Source organism: Erinaceus europaeus, chromosome 1 (genome assembly GCF_950295315.1).
Source record: "Erinaceus europaeus chromosome 1, mEriEur2.1, whole genome shotgun sequence".
In the NCBI taxonomy this organism is placed as follows: domain Eukaryota; kingdom Metazoa; phylum Chordata; class Mammalia; order Eulipotyphla; family Erinaceidae; genus Erinaceus; species Erinaceus europaeus.
In genome coordinates, this window is record NC_080162.1 from 140,931,596 (window position 1) to 140,947,560 (window position 15,965).

The window sequence follows — 15,965 nt, forward strand, 5'->3', positions numbered from 1 at the left end:
AGGTGGACACAGCATCCTCTTAGAATATTACATTGTTTTCAGAAAAAGCATGTTTACCTTAGCCTTAAAAACTAAGAAGATGAGAAGCAATTCCAGAAGGCAGAACCCCCACTTTCTGCATCCACATAAAGAATTTCAGTCCATACTAGAGGGATAAAACTTCCAGTGGAGGGGGATGGGACATAGAAGTCTGGTGGTGGGAACTGTGTGGAAATGTACCCCTGTTATCTTACAATCTTGTTCGTCATTAGAAAAAAAAATTAAAAGTAAGAAAACAATTTTGAGATTCATTTTTCAGAAAGTGAAAGCATGCTATAACCAAACTCACAAAGCCCCTTTTAAGGAAACATCTGGTCCATAAAGGAAAGGAAGTTGTGTGGAACCTGGTAACATAGAATTAACTTGAATTAAGATATAGTGGTTATTCCGTGGTCTCCTTCTTTACACTGTAATTCATACCACGGGCTAGAGAGCTGTCAGAATTTTCACAAGCAGTGATTATAAATCACACCTTTGCCCATTCCTGGTGTTTCCAACAAAGAGAATGAGACGCACACGGAAGTCAGTTTCATCCTGAATTGTTTCCGTAGTGACCATTACTAAGCCGGCAGGATAAAGCACCTTTGTCCTTGCTGTTTCGATTGAATTGCAAGGTAAATGTTGACGCCTGCTTGGGAACTTGGAGACGTCCCTAGGACAACAGGTCTGTAAGACAGACTCAGTGGTGGCAGCTCCGGAATCTGCAGGCTGTAGAGTCCAGACAGAAGAGCTGCTCTAGGAGTCAGGTCAGTGTCCACTCAGCCACACTTTCTCACCCTCAGAAATCGCTGCATTCTCCATCTGCCCGGTTCACGCCAGGATGCTCACCTGTTGGAACACTTGGAACCGACCTTGTATCTATCTTTTACTCACTGGGACACGAACAGAGTTCGCTGTGGATAAGAACGTTAGAAATTCAATTATGAGTACACTTGGTTAAGACAACACATTACAGAGCTCAAAGACCGGGGTTCAAGCCCCTGGTCCTCACCTGCAGGGGGTAGTCTTCACGAGTGGTGAAGCAGGGCTGCCTCCTCCTCCCTCTTTATCTCCTCCATCCCATGTCAATATTTCTCTGTCTTTACCCAAGAATAATTAAAATTACAATTATATATATTTTTATATATACAATTATGTATATTTAAAAGGGGGGGAGGCGGGCAGTGGCACACATGGTTCAAGCTTCTGGCTCCCACCTGTAGGGGGAAAGCTTTGCAAGTGGTGAAGCAGGTCTTCAGGTGTCTCTCTTCCTCTCTCCCTCTTTCTTTCTCAATTTCTTAGTCTCTGTCCGATAATAATCTATATAAAGAAATTTAGTTCTTCAACAGATCCGGGAAATCGGCTTTTTTTTTTCTTTCCCCCCCACTATGAGCACCCAGAAAACTCCACGCCCGCTGTCAGGTGGTCCTCGGGGTAGGCACCTCCAGGAGATTCCTGTAGGCTCAGCTCTGTGCACTCACTGTCCCTGGAGGCGCAGGTGCAGCTTCAGGCCCCTCTGCTCTGTCGGGCCTTCGCGGGCAGCCTGCTCCGTGCTCCCGGCCGCGGGCACCTAGGAGGGCTGGGAGTGAGTTACCTGCACTGCGTGCAGGGCCATACCTGAGCGCGCCTCTGCCAATGGCAGCTCACCTGGGCCCGGCCCGCAGCCAATCAGGGCGGAGCTCGTCCCTCGGCCTGTACCCTTTAGTGAAAGAATCCAGCGCCCCGCGAGAAACTTACCTGTGGCCGCCCAGCTCCGCCGCTTTTCGCCCGGCGGAGGCCCTCTGCCCCCGGCCAGGAGGCCCCCACGCCGCTCGCCCGGCCCCGGCCCCATGTGGGCCCCCCCTCACCCGCCCCACCTTTCCGGCTAGGTGAGGGCGCGAGCCGGAAAAGCAGAATTACCTGTAGCTCCTGTTCTGCCATCTCGGGCGGGCGCGCTCACACACCTTCACCTGCACAGACCTGAAAGTCCAGTTTCACCGGAGGCTCCGGGAAGGGGGAGCGAGTTCATTGGATCAAACATGTCACAAGAGGCGGACAAGTAAGTGGGTCACACGGCCGCTGCGGCCACCGCACCGGGGCCACCGGGGCCACTGGGGCCGACGGCAGTTGGCTTGGGCTGTGTGGGTTTTTGTTTTTTTGAAGTTCCTATTGTTGATCTAAAAAAAAAATTTTTTTTTTTTTTTGGTGTTTCCAGACTTTGTCAGATTATGTTTTGGCCCCAGTGAAGGGAAGAAACCCGACGAGAATGTGCATTTGAGTACCTCCCACCCCTTGGGGCCTTAAGTAGAAGTGGATTTTCCTTCCTCCCTGGGGAAATATCTCACGTCCCCATTCCCGGGACCTGCTGATCTTTCGGGGGTCCGGGCGTCGAGGCTACAGGCTTGCTGCCTGTCCCCCAACCTCTGCTATGTCACAGCAACAGCTCCCGCTCTTGCAAACTTGACCCCTCCCTCCGCCGTCCCCCCCTTGGCTGCTCAGCCCGGCTCCCGCACCTTGTCCACACCGCCCGCTGCACAAGCGGGTCCGGCGGCTTTTGTGTGAGCAACAAAAGAGCCTTTATCCCGAAACCGCCTCGGCCATCTTCCCTCCCCGCCCGGGCCAGGGCGGCAAGGCGAGCACCCTGGGGTGCCCAGGGGCGGGCGCGGGGTCATCCCCCGCCACGTCCTCGGGCTCCCGAGCCCCCCAGGCTCTGCCCAGCGGAGAAGCTCGGCCTTCCAAAAACCGAGCTGTTGCCTCAGCCCCCACTGGCCGCCTGAGTGGGGCTCAAGAGGGGCGCAAAGTGGGAGCCTGTGCCTTGGGTGTCCACCCGTGTCCTCATGTCCCCACAGGCCGCCGCCAGAGGCCATGCACCCAAGTCCCCGGGTCCCAAAGTCCCGCGTCCGGGGCCCCACCCTGCAGGCAGTTGCCTCGGGCCAGCACCCACGTCCCGCGTCCCCGGGGCTCCACCCCACAGGCCGTCTGGGGCGAGGCGAGCGGAGCGCTGGCTCCTGGGGGCTGGGCCCCGAGGGCGCGTCCTTGTCCTTGCGCGGCCAAAGCTGCGCGGCTCCTGGGAGCTGTGGCTCCGGGGAGTTGTGGCTTCTAGGGTGCCTAGGGGAGGCCTGGTCCCCGCCTCCCGATGGCCTGGTGCTCTCAGGGGAGGTGGGGCCCAGGGGCCCCGAAGGTGGGTCCGCCCCTTCCTCCCGGCGAGTCTGCAGTCTTCAAACCCTGGTCCCACTGGAATTGCGCTTATCCTCCCGGCACTGTCCACCCTGTGCCCCCTGCAGGGGGCTTCCCGGTCACTGTCCATCCTGCACCATGCTCACTACAGGACGCCTCACAGTGCATTGAGCCCACTCACTCTCCTTCTCCCTGCTCCTCCCTCCTCCACTTCATCCCTATCTCCCCCTCCCGCTCCGTCCCTACCTCTCCGTCCTTTCCTCTTTCTCCTCCTCCTTTGCTCTCTCATTCTTTCCCCATCCCCCTCCCTCTCCCTCCCTCTCCCCCCACCTCTTGTTCCCCAGATCTATTGGTGTTTTACCCACCCGTTTACAGGTCAGACAAGAACTAGAGTTACTCTGGAAGAGGGAAGGGGCAGAGGCTGGTGTAAGAGTGCACCACCCCTCACTTCTACTATACTTCTGTGTGACCTGTAAGAAATGACTACTCGTTTGAAGACTCACATGACGCATAGTTTGGGGATTTGCTTGGATTTGGGTATGAAAAATGGCTGTAAAACTGGAGAATGTGGGAGAAGATGCACAAGTCGCCTCAAGAACCTGTGGCTGGTTACACCACCTGGTTCTGTGACAGTGAGTGAGGCACATGACTGAGGAGTGACCAGGGTTTGGCTTTACTGTGTCTTGTGTATAAGGACAGTTTATGTAGCACTGAACAGTTCTGAGCAGGAGCGATATGGTCTCACCATGTGCATTGCCTGATTTCTGTGGGTAATAACTAACTGGAATCACATATACGTATCTTTCATGAAAGTGGCCTGTATCTTACTACTGGTTGCCAAGATTACTATTCTATCCTGGGAAAAGTAGTGCAAACAGTACTGAAAAGAAGCCCACAGTGGGCCCCCTCCTTACTGCTCTTTTTTTGTTGAGAAATGCCTGACATTCATAAATGATTGTTGCATCACCCCCGACCCCCCAATTCTAGTCTAGTTTTGGTGCTAACATTCTAATGGAGAACTGGCAGGCATGGATCCAGGCTCTGTGAGCCAGAGGCAGTTGTGTACTACGTGCAGGCTGGGGCTGGGCTCTTGGAGCAAAAACTCTACAGAAAGTTATTTGGGCCTTCTTGTCAGAGCAAGTGAAAGGTCTTGAAGATTGAACTTTATCATCTTTATGGAAAAATCTGCCTTTGTAAGCCTGACAGTATTTCTGAAGTAACCTAAGAGAATACACACAGGATATCTTTTCTACAGTCTTCAAAGTGTAGAGAATCTTTTGGTAGCAATGAATATAATTCTTGCTAGCAAGTCTGAACTAAAGTGACATTTTTTCTTCTTTTTTTTTTTAACTAGTTGTGGACTTTTCAGATTGAAATGTTCAGGTTTTATGTTCTTCAGTGTTGATGCTATTGCTCATATTTAAAAGCAAAAGTATTTTAAATGCAGTTTGCTCATATTTAAAATTTTAAAGCAAAGTATTTTAAATGCAGTTTGCTCATATTTAAAATTTTCATAGAGATTTATGATCTTTGTCAACAAGCATAGACATTCTGCCAAGATAATGACAGATTTAGAAGCTCTTATTTTACTGTCAAATACATATAAAATATACTCAGAGTATAATATGTACTTTACTATAAATAGATAGTATCTTACTTGAATGCATTTTATAATATTTATGATTATATATATGTATAGGATGAAATTTATTTCACACCCAAGGATGATCTTAATAACATAAGTGTGTTTTATGATTGCTTGCTATTTGCAGCATACTCAGTGAAGACAGTTTTGGAGAATAAAAAGGTGTGCAAGGGGCTGGGGAGACAGCATGATGGTTCTGCAAAAGACTTTCATGCCTGAGGCTCCAAGCTCCCAGGTTCAATCCCCAGCACCATCATAAGCCAGAGCTGAGCAGTACTCTAGTCTCTCTCTCTCTCTCTTTCTCTCTCTCTCATTAAAAATAAAATAAATAAAATATTTTTTGAAAAAAAGGTGTGCAAGGTGACATATGTTCTCAAGGGACCTATGCTCTAGTGAAAGGTGAGAGACATGGATAATTTAGGAAAGCCTGAATTTACATAACCATTATGCTATCTCCCTTACCCTTTTTTTCTTTTTAACAAGTTTATATAGCCTCTCCCTCCCCCCCCCCCTTTTTTTTTAGCAGACCCCTGCTCAGCTTTGGTTTGTGGAGTTGCAGGAGATTGAACCTGGGACTTTGGAGTCTTAGGCATGAGAGTCTCTTTGCCTTACCACTATGTTATATACCTTTGCCACAAGTTTATGTGTTTCAGTTCTTTATATTGCACATATATTGCACAACTACCAAAACCATTTGGTAGTTGTCTTTCAGAGAACCGCAAACATTTGCACCTTGAGAGCTTGTTTGGAGGTTTTAGCAGGGGAGCTCAGCTACTCATATACCCTCGACCTAACTTGCTTTTAGGTTCATGATTAGTCAACAATTTGTTCTGCTTTATATCTTAACTCTTTTTCAGCCACCAGGTTCTAGATGCTAACATGATGCCAACTTGATTTTTCTTGGCAAATGACCCCAGCAATGTGTCCAGGAGCCCTGCCTCCCCAGACCCCAGCCCCACTAGGGAAAGAGAGAGACAGTTAGGGAGGATGGATTGACTTGCCAATGCCCATGTTCAGCAGGGAAGCAATTACAGAAGCCAGACCTCTCACCTTCTGCACCCCATAATGATCCTGGGTCCATACTCCCAGAGAGATAAAGAATAGGAAAGTTTTCAAGGGAGGGGATTGGATATGGAACTCTGGTGGTGGGAATTGTGTGCAATTGTACCCCTCTTATCCTATGGTCTTGCCAATATTTCCATTTTATAAATAAAAATAATAATAAAAAAAGATGATCAGAGGCTTAAAAAAAAAAAAGACTGGCCGGTCTCAATTGGGGAAGACCATCCTCTTCAAACAAGTGCAGCAGCTTCAGGAGGGATGCACATGGAGCTGTGAGGGAGGAAGAGGACATATGCCTAGCCAGCCAGATCAGAATAATCAACCCTGGTGTTGAAGATCAATGGGGTGACAGATGTCACAGCCAGATCACTCTCACATCTGTACTACAGATATTTGGTAACATAAACTATAGTTACAAGAGTCCTTGAACATAAATACTTCAAGGTATTATATATAATAATAAGTATGAGGCAGCCTGACAGTAACATACCTGGTTGAGTGCACATATTACAATGCACAAGGACCCATGTTCTAGCACCTACAGAAGAAAGATTCACAAGCAATGAAGTAGGGTTACAGGTGTCTCTCTTGCTACATCTCACCCTTTCATTTCAATTTCTCTCTGTCTCTATCCAAAATAAATAAATAATTTTATTTATTTATTTAAAATATTTATTCATTTATTCCCTTTTTTGCTCCCCTTGTTGCTTTTTTATTGTTGTAGTTACTGATGTCATCATTGTTGGATAGGACAGAGAGAAATGGAGAGAGGAGGTGAAGACAGAGAGGGGGAGAGAAAGACAGACACCTGCAGACCTGCTTCACTGCTTGTGAAGCGACTCCCCTGCAGGTGGGGAGCTGGGGGCTCGAATCGGGATCCTTATGCTGGTCCTTGCGCTTCACGCCACGTGCGCTTAACCCGCTGCACTACCACCCGACTCCCAAATAAATAGTTTTAAGACATTAAAAATAGTATGAGAAAGAAAAGATACAAAATTAAAAAGTATTAGAGAAAATGCTATCATTTAAAGAGACATAGAGGACTGTATGTTTGCAAATGTGTTATGCATAAAAGAAAATATATACAATTTATATATAAACATGTTATATATAAATACATTTGAGAGATTTTTTTTTTATTGATTTAATAATGATCAACAAGACCTTAGGATAAGAGGGGTTACAGTTCCACACAATTCCCACCACCAGAGTTCCATGTCCCACCCCCTCCATTGGAAACTTTCCTATTCATTATCCCTCTGGGAGTGTGGACCAGGATCATTATGGGTGTAGAAGGTGGAAGATCTGGCTGCTGTAATTGCTTCTCCTCAGAACATGGGTGTTGACAGGTCAATCCATACTCCTAGCCTGTTTCTACCTTTCCCTAGTGGGATTAGAGCTCTGGAGAGGTGGGGTTCCAGGAAACGTTGGTAAGGTCATCTGACCAGGAAAGTCAAGTTGGCGTCATGGTATCATCTGCAACTTGGGGGAGAGAGAATCTTTTAAAAACTATTTTTGTCGGGGTGGGGGTGGGGGGCGGTAGCGCAGCAGGTTAAGCATACACGATGCAAAGCGCAAGAACCAGTGTAAGGATCCTGGTTCGAGCCCCCAGCTCCCCACCTGCAGGGGGGGGTCACTTCACAAGCAGTGAAGCAGGTCTGCATGTGTCTATCTTTCTCTCCCCCTCTCTGTCTCCCCATCTCTCTCCATTTCTCTCTGTTCTATCCAACAACATCAGTGGCAACAATAACAACAAAACAAGAGCTGTAACAACAAAGGAAAAAAAAATGGGAAAAAATGCCCTTCAGTAGCAGTGGATTTTTGGTGCAGGCATCGAGCCCCAGCAATAATGCAGGAGGCAAAAATCAAAACAAAACAAAACTTATTTTTGTAGCACCATTCTTTGCTTGAACATTTTCTATCCATTTCTGCCTCCCTTCTCATACTTTAAAGTTGTCTCATATTTCTTTTATTTTTTTAAAATATTTTATTTATTTTGGATAGAAACAGTTGAGAGGGAAGGAGATAGAGAGCAAAAGAGGTGAAAGAGAGATACCTGTAGCTCTGCTACACCACTTGTGAAGCTTCTCCCCTGCAGGTGGAGACTGGGGGCTTGAACCTGGGTCCTTAAGTTGTGTAATATTTCTTTTTATTTTAAGGCTTTTTTCTTTTTTAAATTTTTAAAAATATTTATTTATTTATTCCTTTTGTTGCCCTTGTTGTTTTATTGTTGTAGTTATTATTGTTGTTGTTACTGATGTCGTTGTTGTTGGATAGGACAGAGAGAAATATAGAGGGGAGGGGAAGGGGGGGAGAGAAAGACACCTGCAGACCTGCTTCACCTCTTGTGAAGTAAGTGACTCCCCTGCAGGTGGGAGCGGGGGTGGGGGTGGGGGTGGGGCTCGAACCAGAACCAGAATCCTTATGCTAGTCCTTGAGTTTTCTGCCACATGTGGGTAACCCGCTTCGCTACCGCCCAGCTCTCAGTTGTGTCATATTTCTATGGCTTGTTTTATTGCATATCACCATATTGAGAGTTAAATCTTCCTTGTTTCCTTCACTGTGGTACTCATTCCAGTAACTCTTGAAAGCAAGTCTGGTAGTAGCAGACACTTTTAGTTCTTATATGTCTGGTACTATTTTGATTGCTTCTTAATATTTGAATGACAGTCTTGCAGGGTAAAATAAGCATGGCTGCAGTTATTGTCTTTTAAAACCTTGAATATACCACTCCACTGTCTCTCAGCATCCATGGTTCTTGCAGAAAAAAAATCCAATGTCAGTCTGACTATGCTGTCATCTTTCTTATTTTTCCCACAGCTTGTAAATTTTTTTCTTTATCCTTAACTTTTGATAGTTTCAGAATGATGTATCTTGATATAGGTCTATTTGGGTTTAGGAATTTGAGGATTCTTTCTGCTTCCTGAACATCTTCTTGAACATCCTGACCATATCCTATAAAATATTATGAATCTATAATAAACTCAAGCCATTAAAAATGCCCATTTATTATTATTTTTTTCACTAAGTGTGTCTTAGATGCCACCATAGCCTGGGTATTTTATTGATCTTGGCTGAGGTTCACCAGCACATCTAACAAAATTTTTTCTTATCTCCTGCTGCTTTCGAATTGTGGTGGTGGTATTGAGGGAGTCTAATAGCAAGTCAAGAAGTAAATGCATATTGATTAGGTGGTAAGAAGTGCTGTTAAGGACAGCAGAACAGACTCAAAGGACTGAGATTAATGAAACTGTTGTATACGTATGTGGCCAGGGACCTGTAGGTCATGAGACGGCTTGTGCACTAAATCTGAAAAAGCAAGGGATCAAACAGGGATGATGATTGGAGTAGGGTCTGCTCCAGGCAGGTGGAAAAGCAAGTGCAAAAATCTTGAGGCAGAGAGTGTTTAGCTTGTTCTAGAACTAAAGAGTCAGTGAGTCAGAGAAGTAGAGAGATAATGGTTCTATCCAGTAAACTAACATAACCAATTATCTTCTGACTAGTCTAGACCTCTGTATTCTCAGAAAGAGAATTATACTTGTAAATGACCCTGGCAGTGTAGAGGTGATATAAACAGTTACTGTCATCAGTCTTATCTCTGTACCTGAGTGATGTTAGTGAAATGGTTCTCTTCCCTACAGTGGATTGAGTCCTGCGTGCTCCTTCACTTTAGAGATGAGTAAGTGCTTACATCCTGGTAGACCTATGGAATTTAGAACCTGAGAAGAAAGCCCAAGTACAGATACTTGTTCTGATACATGCTCTGTGCCCACACTCCAAATTTAACACCCAAATTTTTAGTGATTCTCTTAACCCTTTGAACATTAACCTACTGCAGAGTAAACATCTTGCCTTTTCTGCATTCCTCTGTCCTCTGCAAACTTGTCTCCTTTCTTCAAATTCTGAAAATTTATATTCATCTGACTGAGGAGGATGAGAGACAAAGAGAGAGAGAGAGAAAAGGAGAGAGAGAAAATACTATTTAATCAAATTGCCAATTCTACACCTGTTTGATCAATACAGAAAATACAGGCATATGCACTGTGGGAATAAGACACTGTAAGCAGTTGCCTTTGGTTCATTTCACATCTTCAGTGAAGTAAGCTAATATCCAGACCAACTTAAATAGTCTGAAATGAGAAGAAAAACCATAAAGCAACAGAAAATCTGGATTGATAAAGTAGAGGTAAAGATAATTATGTGTGTGCTGAATAATAGGAATTTCTATAGGATCTCATGCTCGAGAGTCCAATGCTTTATCTACTGTGTCACCTCCTGGACCACACTATAGGAACTCTTTAAACCCGAGGCTCTTTCAAGCTGTATGGCTCTCTATGCTCCACTCAAGAAGGTGTGGAATCAGATTCTCCTGGGTAGGAGACAGAGCATTTGCCTTTAAACAATGTCTCAGGTACATTAAAGATTGATTTAGTTGGACAAATATCCTTTAAGGGAGTCCTTAAGGTGACTTTGTCTGATAAGTTCTGTTTGCATGTGACTCTGGTGGTATGTAAGTGAAATAAACCTATGGGCTTCAAGTAGATTAAAGTGGATGGACAGCACTGGTAGGGTAGGGTCTTAGCTTGGCTATTAGAACCCAAAGGCCTTCTCACAATGCCCTGTGCTTTCAGTGCTGCTCTGAGCTGCTCCCTCTGGAAGAATGGGGCTCTTTGACAGACTATTTATTTCTTGCTAAAGAGCTGATCTGGAGTGATGACACCATGTGGAGCCTCTGCCAGGTCCCTAGCTCAGATTTTAGGGAGTTGGATTGGAAGGATTGGATTAGAAGGTCAACCTTATCCTTCTACAGTTTCACATTCAAAACAAAAACAAATGATATTTTTTCTGGGTTCAGTCATTTCATTGACTTTAGATACTATTTTATAGCATAAAGTCAAAGAGAATGAGTTTCTACTGATACTGCTCTCTGGGAGAATGATGATTACCTTTATTTCTGGACCGATAATAGGTTTATTTATTATTTATTTACTTGTTTGTTTTTTAGGAGGGGGCAGGAATCAAACCCAGAGCCTCACTAATGAGAGAAATATGCTCAGCCACTGAGTCACATCCCTAGTCCCATAGCTTTATGTATCTCTAAGATGACTCTAGACTTTCTATTAGTCTGGAATTATGCTCTGTTTTAAACTGACTGCAGAAACCAGGCCAACCAAAGTGGACTCAGTGCCGTCTGATTTAAGGGAGGTTAAAAGTAACTGCTAGAACAGTTCATAAAAGAGGCTGGGTGGTGGTGCACTGGGTTGAGTGCAAACATTATGATGCACAAAGACCTGGGTTCAAATCCCGCCCCCTCCCCCACCCCCTACCACTCTACCAGGGTCAGAGTCTCTTGTTTTGTTTTGTTTCTTAAGATTTTATTTATTTATTAATGATCAAGATAAGAGAAGGAGAGAGAAAGAACCAGACATCACTATGGTACATGTTGCTGCTGGGGATTGAACTCAGGACATCATGCTTGTGAATACAATATTTTATCCACTACACCATCTCCCGGACCACTCTCTTGTTTGTTATCTGACATAAATATCTCAAAATGCACAGAGAAACACTCAACAACAACAAAACTTGTCAACCTCAGCAAGTATTGATTTGTCCAAAGATAATTTAAATCAGATTGCTTTAATGCTGTTTTAAATCTCCTTTTTCACAAAGCCTTAAATAACTCAAGCACACTCTTCAGTTTCTCTTTTTCAGTGACTCATAGAATTAGGTACTTCTGTTTAAAAAGTGAACAATCTGATTAAGTAGTATTTTCCTAATTTTATTTTTTCAGTCATCACCTAGCTTTCATCTCTCTGGACTGGCTTTTTCAGGGAGAAAGAATAGACAGCATCATTCTGCAGAAAGACTTTTATGCCTGAAGCACCAAAGGTCTCAGGTTCGATCCTCAGCACCACTATCAGCCAGCGCCCAGGAGGGCTCTGGTCTTTCTCTCTGTATCTCTCATTTAAAATAAATAAAAATGTTAAAAATAAAAGAAAGGAAGGAAGGAAGGAAGGAAGGAAGGGAGGGAGGGAGGAAGAAAAGAAGGAAGGAAGAAAAAGAGAGACAGGGAGAGAGGGAAAGACACCCCAGTCTTGAAGCTCCCTCCAGTATACTGGGGGTCAGACTCAGCCCAGGGTGGAAAAGATGACAAATCTGGCGCCCTCCCAGGTGAACTGTCTTGTTGGCTTCCTTCTCTTTCTTATTTCTTCCTTATCTGAACCCACATTTAATCTCTCCCAGGTTTTATGGACCCCTCCCCACTCTTCCTTCTTCCTCTGCCTGTCTTCTGGTGCTACCTTCCCATCTTTTCTCCTTCCTATATTATGTGGTGAGAATGGGCACCTATGACAGATTCTGTTCCTAGAGATGAGCGAGAATCTGATTCAAGGTGTTATTTTAGCTCTTAAATGTTGCTGCATTCTGTTAGCATTTGTAGCATCAGCAAACCCTCTGTGCTACCTTAGCCGGGAGTTAAGATAATGGCAGTGGGGAGTCACAGCGGGTTAAGTGTACATGGTGCAAATCGCAAGGACCAGCATAATGATTCGGTTGAGCCCCAGCTCCCCACCTGTAGGGGAGTCACTTCACAGGCGGTAAAGCAGGTCTGCAGGTATCTGTCTTTCTCTTCCCATCTCTGTCTTCCCCTCCTCTCTCCATTTCTTTCTGTCCTATCTAACAATGACATCAATAACTACAACAACTATAAAAAAAGGCAACAAATGGAAAAACAAATATTAAAAAAATTTAAAAAAAAGATAATGGCAGTGAATGAGTTCACACAGTCTGATTTAAGTCAACCGAGTTTATGCACAGAAAAGGTCACCTTTCCAGTTCTTCAGAGTCTAAAGGAAGCGTTAAAGAAAGACAGGCCTTGCCCATGATCCCTGGCATTCATGGGGCAAGTGACTGTCCCCTGGGCTCTGTGACTGTCCCCTGGCTCTGTGGGGTTCCCTGGGCTCTGTGACTGTCCCCTGGGCTCTGTGACTACTGTCCTCTTACTCTCCTGATACTCTCTTCCTTTTCTGAGGTACGCAACCAAGGATTCCTGCTACATTATAAAAAACAGTCTAAATTGAAATAGGGTAGTAACTGGCTTGGCAAATTTGTCCAGGAAAAAATTCCTTAACAAGCAACAACACGTTTAGCAGGAATTTTTGCTTCGGCCTAGAAGGATGAGTGGATCCCACAGTAACTTAATCAACATTAGCCAAGGAGTTTCTCAGAGAGCATCACAGATCCAGTTTAGATCTTCAAGGTCAGATCCCCTGACCTCCCATCACCCTGCTTATTCCACCGTTTACGGAAGTCCTAGCTACTCACTTTAGCTTTATGATTTAACAGTCATCTACTTGTTTACTTCTGTTTTTTGAGACTCTTTTAATAGCAAATGGTAGTGGAGGGACTTGACATTAAAAGAGTAAGTGGGAAAGAAGCAAGGAAGCCTTTCTTGGGGACCAAGAGATAGCTCCCCTGATAGAGTGCACAAGTCACTATGCATGGGAACTCACGAAGCTCAAACCCCTCATCACCTTGTGGGAACCCATGCCCAGGGGAAACTTCTCAAGTTGTAGAGAATTACTGTGGTAACTCTCCTCTCAGATTCTCATTCACTATCTGGAATAACAAAAGGAAAACAAAACAAACAAAACAACAACATCTCCACTGAGCCCAGTGAATCCCTGGTGGGGAAAAAAATAAGTTAGAAAAGAGAGAAAGAAAACACCACCTTGAAGACCCTTCCCCTCCCCCATTCATATCGAGATATGGAGAAGAAGGCTAAAGAATGTTTTAGCAGGACTGGCAAGTAGCTCACCTGAGCAGGTGCATGACCCAGGTTTTAGCTTGGCCTCTGCTGCACTGGAGGAGCTCCAGTGCTGAGGATGGATTAACTTTCTCTCTCTCTCTCCCTGAAAAAAGTCATCCCAGAGTATTTGAATCCCTGGTGATTCAAAAAAAAAAAAAAAAAAAAAAGGACTACAGCTTGATGTGTTTCAGAGAGTGATGGGGTTAAAGTGCTTTTCTAAAACCAGCATGGTTTGAATTTCTGTGTACCATAGCAACCAGATACATGTTTTGAGAATTCTAGGAGAGGGGGCCAGATGGTGGTGCACCTGGTTGAGAGCTCACATTACAGTGTGCAGAGACCTAGGTTCAGGCCCCTGGTCCCCACCTACAGAGGGAAAGCTTCATAAGTGGTGAAGCAGGGCTGCAGGTGTCTCTCTGTTTCTTTCCCTCTCTATTTCCCTTACCTTTCAAGTTCTCTCTGTCTGTATTCAATAATAAATAAATTAATAAAATATATATAGGGGCCAGGTGGTGGAGCACCTGGTTAAAGTGCTCACATTGCCATGCACAAGGACATGGGTTCAAGTCTCCAGTCACCACCTATGGGGGGGGGCTTCACAAGTGGTGAGGCAAGTCAGCAGGTGTCTTATCTTTCTCTTTCCCTTTATTTCCCCCTCCTTTCTCAATTTCTGTCTGTTCTGTCCGATCTAATGGAAACAATGGCTGCCAGGAACAGTAGATTTATAATGCAGGCATCGAGCTTCAGTGATAATCCTGGAATCAGTAAATAAATACATAAATAATATCCTTAGCATCTTTTTAAAAAATACATACTTGAGCCACCAAGATAGCTCACCTGTATGGTACGTCTGTTTTGTCAAGAGCATGACGAGAGCCTGGCAGTGGCACAGTATGTAAGATTCAAGCCCCTGGTCGCCATATTTAGGGGGAAAGCTTCATGAATGCTGAAGCGAGGCTGCAGGTGTCTCTCTGTCTCTCTTCCTATCTCCCCTCCCCCCTCTCATTTTCTCCTTGTCTACCCAATAATAAATAAAGATTTTTTTAAAAAAAAGAAGATTTGAAGTTCTCATTAATTTGACTAAAATGTGCCCCTCCCCCAGGGTTATTGAGAATAGGGAGGCACTTCCTACTTAATTAAAAAAAATGTGAACATGGGTCAGGCGGTGGCGCAGTGGGTTAAGCGCACATGGTGCGAAGCACAAGGACCCGCATAAGGATCCTGGTTCGAGCCTCTGGCTCCCCACCTGTGGGGGGGGGGGTTGCTTCATAAGTGGTGAAGCAGGTCTGCAGGTGTCTATCTTTCTCTCCCCCTCTCTGTCTTTCCCATCTCTCTTGATTTCTCTCTGTCCTATCTGGCAACAATGACATCAGTAACAACAATAATAACCACAACATTGATAAAACAAGGGCAACAAAAGGGAAAAAAATAGCCCCTCTAGGGGCAGTGGATTTGTGGTGTAGGCACCGAGCCCCAGCAATAACCCTGGAGGCAAAAAATAAAAATAAATAGATAAATAAAATAAATCTTGAAAATAAATGTTATAAAAATATGAACACAAGCCTATGAAAGACCTATTTAAGAGTTTGGTAATAGTACTAGCATAGTTAGAGTGGAGTTTCTTCCTCACACTCGCCCCAAATCATTGTTTTGAGTTCTCAGTTCAGTGAGTTCCATCAAATAACTGCTTGTGGTACTTCTTGGATCCAACTTTTCAAAGAAGCAAGGAACAAAGGTAGCTTTGCCTCTTTTCTGTATTGCCAATGAGGCAATTAGCATAAGATCAGAAGGATTCGACTCATTATTTTCCACCTGTAAAATGAAGTGGAATCAAGTGATCTCTGAGAGGCATCACTGGCTCCAACTTAGTCTGGACTAGTGGTGACTCACAGAAAGAGTTCTGGATGTTAGCAAGATAGGAGTGATACCCCCCCCCCCAAATAATATAATAATAAAAGGTTAACTAAGATGACAGAGAAACAGAGGAGAAAAAGACCAGAAGGCAGGTAGGAGCAATTCAGAGAGTCACATGGAATTTAGAAGGCAGCAGGGTGATAACACCAACCATCCACCCAGAGAACCTTGTGCAGACTCCTGGACTGGCAGTTACAGAGAGAATCAGATGAAAGGACCGGTGGGTACTGGCACCCTTTGGGAGAGGCTGGAGGAAGTGTTGGTTCTCTCCAGGCAGGCGCAGGGAGAGTGGCATTGTCAGTATAGATGAAACTGAGTAAAATCCTTTTCCTCCTCTCTGCTCCACCAAACTCCCTCATG

The 15,965-nt window shown here is 44.7% G+C and overlaps 1 protein-coding gene and 1 long non-coding RNA gene across 4 annotated transcripts in view; one reads left to right on the plus strand and one right to left on the minus strand.

Moving 5' to 3' along the window:
- Positions 1 to 421: 421 nt before the first annotated feature.
- LOC107522302 (uncharacterized) lies at positions 422 to 1,893 on the minus strand. Its single transcript, XR_009551194.1, has 4 exons — positions 1,756 to 1,893; positions 1,461 to 1,588; positions 1,236 to 1,338; positions 422 to 932 (listed from the first exon to the last, which is right to left on the minus strand). It is a non-coding gene; the product is annotated as an uncharacterized LOC107522302 (long non-coding RNA).
- GRHL2 (grainyhead like transcription factor 2) overlaps positions 1,771 to 15,965 on the plus strand; it is a 175,318-nt gene continuing 161,123 nt past the window's right edge. The window contains exon 1 of one of the 3 annotated variants that reach the window (XM_060196313.1): positions 1,771 to 2,056. In XM_060196313.1, coding sequence (XP_060052296.1) covers positions 2,037 to 2,056 — 20 coding nt within the window. In that variant the 5' untranslated portion in view covers positions 1,771 to 2,036. The remainder of the gene's footprint in view (positions 2,057 to 15,965) is intronic. The other 2 variants (XM_060196323.1, XM_060196319.1) reach the window with 2 other exon arrangements.